At 37.9% G+C, this 12,898-nt stretch overlaps 1 protein-coding gene across 1 annotated transcript in view; it reads left to right on the top strand.

The window, feature by feature from the left end:
- The window catches only part of HECW2 (HECT, C2 and WW domain containing E3 ubiquitin protein ligase 2), a 106,801-nt gene that overhangs the window by 68,258 nt on the left and 25,645 nt on the right, over positions 1-12,898 (top strand). The window contains 4 exon segments of the mRNA XM_031554144.1: positions 2,389-2,523; positions 5,357-5,459; positions 8,031-8,127; positions 11,049-11,132. Coding sequence (XP_031410004.1) covers positions 2,389-2,523; positions 5,357-5,459; positions 8,031-8,127; positions 11,049-11,132 — 419 coding nt within the window.

The following is a 12,898-nucleotide window of genomic DNA, read 5'->3' as shown; positions in this document are numbered from 1 at the left end:
ACTGAGAGATTCACTGTGTTTTGACCTGTGTGCCTATATCCACATTAAGGCTGTAATGATTACCTTCACTGAAGCTATGAAGTAGTATTTTTGGCTCACTAGGCTGCTACTAGCTGAGCTAGTACTACCTGCAAGCATTCATAGTTAATAAGATGTGCTTGTCTTAAACTTGGTGTGTATGGATAGTTCTTTATTTAAATGTAATGTGAAAGAGCTCTACGTACAGTGTTAGACTGCTGTGTTAAATCAAATAACTGTCTAGAACAACTGTAGATAGTACTTCTTCCACTATTGAATTGCTACTTTTTTTTCCTAAGGGATTTTACAGTATAGTGTCGACTTAATGAAATCAACCTTTGGTTTGCTGAATGTCCCTCACAGCTTAGAAATATGCATAGACAAGACTAGAAAAAATATATGAGTATAAAACACACAGAACAACCAATTGTTAGAAAGTGAAGTAAACCTATAAATGAGAAGCAAATAGTTCAGAAAGCCTGGATATATTGCAGCAGCCTCTTTCAATCATTTGCTAGGCCTCAAACCAAAATTTTGTAATGGTTTTCTTTCTGCTTTTCCTCTGGTTTCATGTTCTGAAATAGATATATTTGTGCTGAAGATGATGGCATCATTTGTCAAGGTTAAAAAAAAATTCCTGCATCAGGCTCAAATGCTGCAGTTAAAATTGTAATTTTTTTATACGCTATGTTCTATGTAAATTGTGGAACACTGTTTCACTTCAATATTTGTAACTATCTCATCTGAACAGAAGGGGAATTCTTCTCCGGTGTTCAGGCAATGTGGTTCAACACTTGCATACCCAGATCTTAGGTTCAGGCAATGACTGTTAAGGCTGTAGGAGTCTTGCTGCCCTCTTCTGAAATGTTTTTAAGGTCTTGCAGGTTTGGTGTCCCTCCTGTCTCTCCCAGCCAGACATCAGCCACAATTCGCAGCTCCATGCACTTCCTCTTTGTTGGGATTTGGAAATACTAATATTTTCTCCCACCACTGATCACAGCAATATTTAGTTGCCGTGTAACACGGCACACTGGCTTGCCTACTTATTTTCATGGCAGTCACAAGAATTCCGTTTTCTCTATCCTGTCTGTACAAAGCAGCCTGAATAATGATTTGATGAATACTGTAGGTTGCTATAAGATCCAGTTCTGCACTTCTCTCGTCCCTGGTGGGCTGACTGAGGTTAGAAGAAGAAGAAGCAAGGAAACAGACAAAAGAGAATAATTTTGGCCTAGACCAGTTCCCTAGCAAGGTTCACTGTGTGGCCATGCAAACACTTGTGCCAGCACAAGGCAGGAGGGGGGTGCACAAGGGATGAAACAAGTTGTTAGGGTGGGGGAAGATGGGAATGTTTCTTTTGCTGACACCACAGGACTGAATTGTTGATGAAACTGTGGTCGAAGTACCTCACTGGTATCACAAATAGAAATGACTCCAGTAGACTCAACCACCTCTCTGCTGGTCCAGACTCTTTAATTCTTCAAACCAGATGTCACTTTCTTCTCAAAATCAGGATTTTTTTTTGCCATTTCCATATTTCCAGCATTGTGACTGAAAAAAAAAAAAAGCTGAAGTAAGTTGAAATAGAACAGTGTGGGTTTCCAAGTGCAACACTAATACTGGAAAAAGTTTAAATCTCAAGGCTTACAAACAATTTTTGGTTTGAATTGGACTGTAGTGCAGGAGGTTTTCATTTTCCAGGATATGTGCTCCTGTGACCTTGCTTTAAGCAAACAACAGACCAGCCAGCATGTGGTAGTTCTTTACCAGCTGCCTGTTTTAAAAGTTTCTGTTGCCACCTTCTTTTTGTCCCCAGCTGACATTTTTTCAGGTTAATGAACTTAGAATAATTGCAACATGAGGATGGCAAAAATGTCTTTTGACTTGTAATCACGATGCAGTCATACGCTTGACTTTTGCACACCAGTTTGTGTTCATAATTATATGGTAAGTAGTTCACAGAGGGGAATGGTTTTGTCGCTTAATGACATTTTTTAGTTGCTTATAAGGAAATGAAAGGAAGAAAACATGAGGAGACTTTTATTAAATATAAGAGCCTTTTCTTCTTGACATTCATAATAAAACTTCTGATATTGGTCAGCTGAAGATTTCAAAGGACTTTAAAGACACGAATGGAATAAGGTATTAAAGAATTCATCCCTCCAGTGAGTTGAAAAACTGTTATCCTCCTCTACTGAAGGGTAATGTGAGCCACAGCAACATGAGAAAGAATTTCAAAAGGCTGACATCAGAGGCTGAATCCTAGAGCCTGAATACACATTAACCTTAGATATTTAACTCTTTGGTTGTTGAGTATACTTGTCATACAAAAAAATTGATTATAAATTCTTGCTTTTTTCTTTTTTTTAGGCTTTCTTTGTTGATCACAATTCCCGCACGACTACGTTCATTGACCCTCGGCTTCCCTTGCAGAGCAGCAGGCCTACCAGTGCTTTAGTCCATCGGCAGCACTTAACTAGGCAGCGCAGCCACAGTGCTGGTGAGGTAAGTTTGCTCTGCCTCTTCTCTCTGGTTGAGAGCCACCAGGTTTTTAGGGTCATCTTCTTTCACAACTCCATTCTGTTGTGAGGAACATTGTTGCTCTGTAACTGGATGGTACTCAGCCATAAATGTTCCCCAACAGGGAACGTCGCTGTTCCTTTTAAAATACACTGTTTCAGAAAAAAAAAACCAAACCATCAACATTAAATTTACTTTTTATTTGCAGTAACCCTGTTTAACCACAGGAGAGCATCTGATTACAGGTTATCAGTATCTGTATCCTGATTTTTACTGTCAAAATACTTACTGCTGTCAAGCCTGGTGTCTGCCAACTATGTAGGTTATAACTTTGCAAAGAAGAAGAAAAAAATGTGTGTGTATACATCTAGATGTGCAACAATCTGAATAAGCGTAAAAAGCCTTCTTCCTGCACATGGGTTTGCCAGACCATTGTATGTACTTATGTATGTATTTTAACTTTACTTTCTAAACAGTAAAACATTTGAGAATCTGTCATGTTGATGTGCCACTGTGGACCTTTTTCACCACCAGTCTTCGTATTGTTGCCGTAAATTCTTTTTAGCTAGGAGCAAGTCTATTTACAACGGCTTAATCTTTAGTTGTAGTTGTTATTAAAACTCTGTGTTGCTGGCTGTGATTCCTCTTTTCAGAGGAGGGCTATCCCATGACAGGAATTAAAAGATATGTGTTATGACTTGTGAGATGCTCTGATTTATCCTATTTTTAGCTCAGTGTCGTGGCACATCAAGTTCTGACAGAGATCTGTTTCGGTGCGTGAATCTGCTCTGCTTACTTCTCTATCGGAGCTTCCACTGAGCTGCAGGGAGTGTTTTACCATTGGTTGTGTATGTTATCATTTCCTGTATGAATGTGGCTTAGTTGTCAAGGATACTTCCCATGGCCATCCTCAGTGTAAGGTATATTTTATGAATGATTTTAAATAGTATTATCTGTCAGTGTGGTTATGTGGTGTAGGCACTGGCATCTTGTAGCAGGCAAGACAGCTGAAATTGTCTTCATATAGCTGTTCAGATGTTCCACTAGACAAATCAAGTTTTTCTGTTCCTACTGATTTATAAGAGAACATAACAAGTTTTTTTTTTATTTCACCAAAGTGATATGCAGATTATGTTTCTTCTGGACTTCAGTATCTGCATTCAAAATAGAGAGAGACAGATGAGCTGTTCTGCTGAAGTTGTCAGTACTGCAGCATAAGTGTAGTTCATCTTACAGGAAGTCTGCACATATACTGCATATGAACAGTGCTAATTTTCTGCTGGAATATTGAACTCCATCTAGATTAGATAAATGAAATTGCTTAATCTGTTTCTTAATGCCAGTTTAGAAATATTTATTTCGTACGATTACAGTTGTGGCTCTATTTTAAATATAAGTACAGCACCACATAGAAATCTCAAACAGCAATTCAAAACAGTATTCCCATTCGGAGACTGATAATGTAATGATGTTTATTACTGTGCATATGTATGAGACTGAGTATGTTTTCTTCAGCTCTTACGACTTAAATATTGCGTATTTGCAGGTATTTTAAAGCCATTGTATTATGGAACTCTATGTTATTGCAGAAAGATGAGTATTTAATGAAAAAAATTCTCAAAATACTTTATTTGGATTTGCCTTGCCACAAACTTTGATGTTATGAAGCTGTTGACCCAGTTTTTATAGGGAGATGATCTAAAACAAACAATAGCCAGTGTAAGGAATGCCTTTTTAGCTAAAGCTGAACTGCAGCGTGAAGCTGGAGCTAATAATAATGCCATTCTTTTTCCAGCACAATGCCTAAAGGAAATTACTGTTATTATTATTTTTTTTTTTTCCAGAGAGAGTATTATTGGAGGGCAGAAAGACCTTGGGAGTTACTTCAGGTCTTTTACTTCATTGTGATGCCAGAGTCTGGATTTAACAAAACCTTTATAATTATTTGATCTTTTGCACTTGAATTTTTTTGGAATTCTCTGGAATGTGGAAGTGTAGTTCACATAGTAACAATTATCTATAGGCAGAGGGAGAGAAAAGTAAACAATAAATGTCCAAGAGAATGAAAAAATGGTTGAACAAAATGCCTTATGTAGATAAAATACAAAATATGACACAGTAGAAATGACTGAAATCTCAGCATATAGTAAATTGTAGAAGTTGACCCAGCATCACATATGCCACGAGGAACAATTTTATGTTATGGTTCTGCACTAGAAAATGTTGATATGCTGTATGTTTCACTTCCAGAAGGTAAACACACAAAGAATTCACAACAGTTCTCCTGAGTGATTTTAAGAAATGTTTTTACCAGTTTTGGACTCATTTAATTTGACTGAATGTGAACTCACTTTATGTTGCTGTTTTAGCCACAGAATTCTTTCCAGTTTGAGTTTAGGGAAATTCTGCTCATGAGTGGTTATGGTGCTAATGAAAGAGCTGCATTTTGATCTTTATAACTTTTAATATGGGTAAGGATGTATATGAAGTACAAAATTACTCCCTGAAAATTTCCCAGCTTGAATTTTAGAGGAGAATTTATTTTTCAGAATGGGACTATTATTTAAAAAGAGTAATAAACTTGGAAAGAAATGGTTTTGATTTTACTTGTCTAATATAATAAATAATGTTTTACTAGTAATTCTCTTACAAGATAGGTGATCCCTTCTGCATTGATTATTGGGAATTGTGATCCAGCAGAAAATTTGTGTTTATGTTTAATTTTAAGTCATATGCACTCACTTAAATACTGTTCTATTGTACACCTAAGTATATGCTGACAAAGAAACACTGATTGTGTTTACTTGTACGTTTTCAGGTTGGAGAGGACTCTCGTCATGCAGGACCACCAGTTCTACCAAGACCGTCTAGTACATTCAATACAGTCAGCAGAGCTCAGTACCAGGATGTGGTTCCAGTGGGTAAGTCAGCGTATGGCCTCTTTTCAGAGAAGTACTCCGTGACTGAATGTGTCACATCTGTCTTCACTGTTGTTTTTCATTTGGTAGAGGTGGGTGGAAGTTACAGTTTGTTAGGACTACTTCTGTCTAATCAGTCAGTTGCAACCTGCAGGAATAATAACAGAAAGTGTCCATGCAGAATTGAACAATTGATGTAAAAATCCTACTTGTTCTGAGTTTCCTAATCCCACTAGTCTAAGTGGTGACAGGAAGAGCTGAAGCAAGGTTGTGTCCTAATTGGGTATTTCAAGTGATTTTGTAGAACTTCTGCGTATCTCTTTTGGCAAGATTCCATAAAGTGTTAATCAGCTTGGAATTAGTCATTAGCTTAACTTCTATTCTCAGTTACATACACACAAAGTTACTGATTCCTATGCCACCAAGAAGAGAATTTAGCTTATTGAATCTAACAGCTGTCGCATTGTGCTAAATCAAAATAAATTAATCCGATTGACTATAACTGGATCTTTGTACTTGCCATGTTTACTTGAAAATCTCTGCAAATTTAAATCCTTCTCCTTGCTGTGTACATAGTGTGCATACACTTCAGCCTCAGCAGTAAGTGAAGATTAGAATAGAATCATAGAATCATAGAGTCACTGAAGTTGGAAAAGACCTTCAAGCTCATCTAGTCCAACTGCCCACCTACTAGCAATATTTCCCCACTAACCATGTCTCGTAGCAGAACATTTAAATGTTTCTTGAATGCTTCCAAGGATGAGGACTCAACCACCTCCCTGGGCAACCCATTCGAGCACCTGACTGCTCTTTGAAAGAAGAAATTTTTTGCAGTATGCAACATGAACCTGCCCTGGTGCAGTTTGAATGCATTCCCTCTAGTCCTATCGCTAGGTATGCAGGAGAAGAGGCAGCCCTCCCACCCCTCACCACAACCTCCTCCAGGTAGTTGTAGAGAGCTATAAAGTCCCTCCTGAGTCTCCTTCTCTTCTCAGACTAAGCAATCCCAGTTCCCTCAGCTGGGTTTAGAATATGGGTGTTTCCATTGATTGTTTAATGTTTGAGAATGGATTGAACACCACCAACATGAAACGTGTCCTAAAATCTCTTTAGAAAAATGAATACGTAGCTAAGAGAATACATTTTAAAAATTCACCAAAAAAAATAGGTACTCCTTTCATTATATATGAATTGTTTTTCTCTACTTCTGACTAGCTTTAATCAGCTGTTCTTGGAAGGCTCCTGAATGACTGTAACTTACTTCTCTCTGTTAATAATTGAGAAACATAGCCAAATTATGAGTTGGCTGTAAGTCAGCTGTGGAAATGCTTATACCATCAGAAGTATGTTTAGCTTTGAGTAGTGTTTGTTACATGTTGAAAATGGAAGAGAGTTTAATATTTTATTTTCACCTGGTCTTAAAATTCTAAAAATAACATCAAGAATGCATGGATATCATTGAACTATAAGTTCTTTAATCTTTTAATCTCTAATCTTTTATTTCTGTCTTTTTGCAAAGTTATAAAGAAGAAAAGGAGTAACGTTAATCTTTGAGTAATTGGAATTGATGAATATATGTCTAGTAAAAGCCTTGAAAAGCCATGTTCCACTAGCAGATAACGTTACTGTAAGCACACAAACCTGGATGAGTTAAGGCTTGAGAAGGAGCCTGGATATACAGCCATCTGTTTGGATACACTGCATTTCTGAAACTTATGCAGAATCTTAGTATGAATAACAACAAAAGACTATTACTTCTCAGAGGAAGAGTTTTAAAATATTCACCTAGTTACCCTACATCCAGCCTGTAAGAGCTTTATAATGTCTGTGGTTATAGTCATCTTGTTTTCTTGCCTAGCTCTGTAGGTTTCAGGTGTCATACAAATGATGAGATGAATGACATTATATTTACATCTATAAATTAAGTTCTCAGTCTGGTCTATTAGTGCAATCCGGCATCTCCAGAGGGCAGTTCATCACTCTTTCACCAGTCACATCTCTCCAAGGGCCTGTAGAGATTACAGTCACACCAAACAGATTGGAAGGGGATGCTGAAGGTAGCTGAAGAAAGAACCTTGTCTACATTGCTATTAAACACACTGTTATAAAATAAGATGTTAAATTCTCCATTGCCCTGACTCATATTTTAATTTATAATAGCAGAGTAAGCAATGTCTTGTGCTTTGTGTCACTTCACATTTCCTTTATATGAGTGAGAATGGTTCAGTGCAGTGGAAACTTAAGAACCTTGAATTAATACCAGCAATGAATACTCTAGTTTGACTTCAGCTAAGAGTGTGATTGATAAAAGGTAATAAGAATTGCTAAAAAAGTTAGCACTGTTAATTAACAATGGAAAGGATTTGTCATAATCAGATCTCATTCACAATCAGATGTGTTCCCTGTGATAGCACTATGAGTAGCCTTATACAATAAATACAAATTAATGCAGTAATGATAAGCTAATAACTGTAAAAGTGAAATTCACGGTCATTGTTCAAAGCTAAGAAGGAATTTCATCCTGTCTTTTAGTATATAGTTGTTTCAGTACAATGTTTTTGTTGGTATTTTCAGCTTACAATGACAAGATTGTTGCATTTCTGCGGCAGCCCAACATCTTTGAAATTCTACAAGAGCGTCAACCAGATCTTACCAGGAATCATTCACTCAGGTATTAAAATTTGGGCAGTCTGCTATGTCCAGTCTAATACAAAATGCTTAATCTAAATTAGTTTCTGTCATTAAAGTTGGCAGTGGCACATAACAAATTGTAGAATTTTGGCCTGTGAAAGACAACATATCCATAAAGCTGCAGCCAATATTTCTTTTTTGTATTTCTGTTAAACTCCCTGAAATAAAGTTTAGGGAAAGAGAAGAAATGTACTATTAGAAAATGAAGGGAAAATTAAATAAAAGGCTTCAGGCAAAGGTGCTAATCATATGATTTATATCCTAGCAGGGGATAAAAGGCATATACTTAAAAATTGTCATTCGGATCACAATTCTCAGTGGTAACTCCTGAGAAGTTATCGATTGCATTTATTTGGAGAGCTGCAAACATTAACCCAGAAAATATTTTTGTGATTTCTGGTGTTGCTAACTGAATACTAAGATGTCTTTTTAAATCTACCATTCGTTTCTTCAAACCTTTCTATTTGGGCATCAATGTAAATTGGAGTAGGCTCTAGAACTGTCCAGACATCCCTGCCCTGGGCATGATGGGGCCATGCTCATAGGTGGGCAGTGTGTGTTAGCTTTGGCTCGGCACTGCACTGGTGAAACTTTGGGGTTAACATACTGATTTTGGTTCTTGATGGATTGAGACCACAGGGTTGATGAAGTGGTTGCTTGACCTTCAGTGCCTGTCTTCACAGGGAAACACTGAATTACTACAGCCACCACTGCAAGCACGTACAACTTGGATGTGCCCCTTTTGACCCTTGAATATGCTGCATATGTGGTGAAAGTTGTCAGGAAATTTATGTTAGGTTAATTGTTTGAGAATGTCTTTTGCACAGTGTTTTTAGAGACAGGTGGCAAGAAATTTGGCTTGACCTTTTGGATGAAACTTGTGCATGAAATTATGTGCTCCAGAAATGCATATTATAGCTGCATGCTGCTGCCAGCACTCTTGTCTTCACTCTTTTGTCCTTGTCACTTTCAGTGGGCCAGTGGGGTAGATGGACCTCTGAGCTAAGCCAGTATCACTGTTCTTCTGTGGAGCTTTTTTCTGTTTGTTTGGTTTTATCCTTTAGGATTTTTATTATGTGCGTTTGCATTTGGTTTTCTTTTCCATGTTAACAGTGAATCCAAATTATATGATCACAGAATCACAGAATGGCCAGGGTTGGAAGGGACCCATCCATCCCCCCTGGCACATGCAGGGCCACCAACATCCCCAATTAATACTAGACCAGGCTGCCCAGGGCCCCATCCAACCTGGCCTTGAACACCTCCAGGGACAGGGCATCCACAACCTCTCTTAGCAGCCTGTTCCAGCACCTCACCACTCTCTCTGTAAAGAACTTCCCCCTGACATCCAACCTAAATCTTCCCTCCTTCAACTTAAAACCATTTCCTCTTGTCCTGCAGTTATCAACCCTTTCAAAGAGTTGGTTCCCCTTCTGATTCTAGGGTCCCTTTTGGTACTGAAAGGCTGCAATGAGGTCACCCCGCAGCCTTCTTTTCTCCAGGCTGAACAAGCCCAGTTCCCTCAGCCTGTCTTCATCGGGGAGGTGCTCCAGTCCCTTGATCATCTTGTGGCCCTCCTCTGGACCCTCTCTAACCGCTTTCTGTCTTTCTTGTACTGGGGGCTCCAGACCTGGACACAGTACTTCAGATGGAGCCTCACAAGAGCAGAGGGGGGCAATCACCTCCCTTTCCCTGCTGGCCACTCCTCTTTTGATGGAGCCCAGGATGCTATTTGCTTTCCGAGCTGCAGGAGCATACTACTGGCTCATGTTAAGCTTTTCATCCATCAGGACGCCCAGGTCTTCTCTGCAGGGCTGCTCTCAAGGACTGCTCCTTCCAGTCTGTATGGATGCCTGGGATTCCTCCAGCCCAAGTGCAAAACCTTGCACTGTGCTGTGTTGAATCTCATTAAGATCACTTGGGCCCACCTTTCAAGCCTGTTGAGGACCCTCTGAATGGCGTCCCTTCCTTCCACCGTGTCAACCACACCACTCAGCTTGGTGTTGTCAGCAAACTTGCTGAGGGTACACTTGATTCTATCATCAATGTCATTGATAAAGATGTTAAAGATCCCAAGAAAGGCCCCTGGGGGACGCTGCTCGTTACCGGCCTCCACCTGGACATACAACCATTGATGACCACCCTGTCTGCAGCCTATACTTCTATATGATGATGGTGGTAGAGAGAAATTCTATCTTTTACTAATAGAAAACGAATAGGATGTCCTTTCATTTTAGAATACAGGAAAAAACTCTACAGACTGTAGAGAGAACAGGAATAATCCAAATCATTATATTCAATATAGATACTAAAAATCCATAGTGATATCACAACAATCCAGAGTGTTGTTATGCACAGTGTTTAGGATGCATAGATTCCACAGTAGTGTCCAGATTGGGTCTGAGAGGAGAGTTGAGTACTTGGGTGAAGCAGAGATTGAGAAACAGTGCAAGGGTTCTCTGAAAGATGTGCTAAATGCAACATCTTTTGAAAATCCCACTTTGGAAATCATAAGAGCATTGTAACATATGGCTTACATTTGTACATTTGTACACTGCTTCAAACAGTTCACTTTCTGAATAGTAACATCCTCCCACAGGCCTTGGCCTACTGCTCTGAATTCAGGGCCACCGCTGGTGTGAACTTGAAGAACTCATTTTTTTGGTTGCATGTCTGCAGTACCTCAAGCATTGAATCAGTGAAGGAAACGGATTATTGTTCAGAACAAATTAGCTTTTTAGTTGTAATATTTTAGTACTCACGTGCATATGCTGTGGCAGGGGAAAAAATGGTTTCTGAAGTCCAGACGCGTAGCCTAGAGGTTTTTATGATATACCCTGTACTTCTCTATTTTACTGGGGTGTACATCAGATATTTTGTAACTCTTTTTGACTTACACAGGGAGAAGATCCAGTTCATCCGGACAGAGGGAACGCCTGGCTTGGTGCGTTTATCCAGTGATGCAGACCTTGTCATGTTACTCAGGTAGGTGCTACTGCTTTCTGTGCATGTATGGAATATGCTGTGGCAGCTGCTGAGGAGTCTTCCAGACAGTAGTGTGCACCCATTTAGTGAAATAAGGAAAAGTCAAGATTTTTATTTCAAACTTTCCTTTGTAGGAAATCAATTATTTGTATTATTGAAATCAATCATCAGTATAGTTAATCTTTAAGAGAAAAGTCAAAGAGTTAGTGCAATCCCAGAAAAACTTCATATTCTTCGTATTCTTTTATTTCTCTTCTCTAGGTTTTTGTTTTGTTCTGGTTTTGTTTTTCTAAAAATACTTACGTGAAAAGTTTTGCTTTGATTTTCTTTCCATTTTAGTAATTAACTTGCAATGCCATTGCTTCAAGGATGTATTAATGATAAAATGTTAATTGTGCATCCATTAGTTCCCTAAAATGTTGCATGTTAAACCTCAGAACTGGACTGGGTTATTGCAAGTTTATTGTTACTGTGTGTAAATACTGGTGTAGGAATAAAGATGGGCTGTGTTAAAATAATGGTGTACCAAGATACAAAAATTTCTTTTCCTACCTGTATTTAATCTTTATAGATTTCTACTTCTAACAAAATCTTTTGGCAGAGTATTGTCATGACTCCTCTAAGAAACCATGATAAAACTGCACGCTAATTGTAATGAATCAGTCTTCCTCAGGTTCATGATGCCGGAATTCAGTATTTTGGCTGGCTGTATGTCCATGGGAAAGACTGTATCCCTTTCTCTATCACTGTTTCTGTAGTTGTATAGGGATTAGGAGTGGCGTAATTATCTTGTGAAGAACTCTGTGGTCTCGTGAACGATTGGGTGGAATCATTATTTCTGATACTTCTATTGCTGGGGAACACTGTACATTTTTTTCAAGTACTTCAGTAGAAATAAAGTTGCGGCTAGCAAAAAAAACACTCAAGAAGCTATGTTTTTAGAAACTGAATGAGATACAATGCATCACTTTGAAAGTGATATTACATTGCTAAGAATAAAATCTTTCAGTTTGTTCTTCTAAACATGTTATTTAATATTCAGCATTATAAGTAATGCTGAATAATAATAATAATCATCTTAACAAAAATCATCATCTCTTCATTTAATCCAAGATTGAAGGAGTGGTTTAGATATTATCATGTTTTCAGCATCAGAGTATATTTTTGAGGAGAACACCACGAGGTAACAAATTTAAGAACTACCAAAAAAAATAAATTTCAATAAAAATCTCATGCAAAGAATTGCTCTAGTTATTTGTTCTTTGAACAAACTTAGTAAGAAACATAATTTATTTAAACACTACTTTTAAGCTCTACAACAAAAGAATGGCTTGTGATTTTTTTTTCTGTAGCTGAATTTTTGAAAATAAATTTTTATCTTTTTGTGGATTTGCCTCTATCAATGTTGTGAAGAAACTGAAATTTTAATATATATATTGTCACTATGTACACAGATAAAATTATTGACCTGCAAAATGCTTATTGTTTCTCTTTTAAACGTGTGACAATCCTAGATGAGGCGTGAAATAGTCTTTACAGAATAAATGCAATACCCAGTTTAATCAACAGTAAAGACAAGGCAATAACCTATAAAACCAAAAACTTACTGTTCAGTACATTCAACAATTTCAGATGTGAATCTTAGCCCTGGAGACTTAGACTTAGAATATTTGCCTTTGTTCCTGGTCTTTGTGCAGTATTATAGATTTTTTTTCTAGGAAATCATGACTAAGGTTTTTGACCCTTTTCTAATAACAGTGCAAATG

The sequence above is a fragment of the Meleagris gallopavo genome, chromosome 7 (assembly GCF_000146605.3).
Source record: "Meleagris gallopavo isolate NT-WF06-2002-E0010 breed Aviagen turkey brand Nicholas breeding stock chromosome 7, Turkey_5.1, whole genome shotgun sequence".
Lineage (NCBI taxonomy): Eukaryota > Metazoa > Chordata > Aves > Galliformes > Phasianidae > Meleagris > Meleagris gallopavo.
The sequence above is the reverse complement of the archived record's forward strand: the minus strand, read 5'-3'. Positions and strand labels throughout refer to the sequence as shown.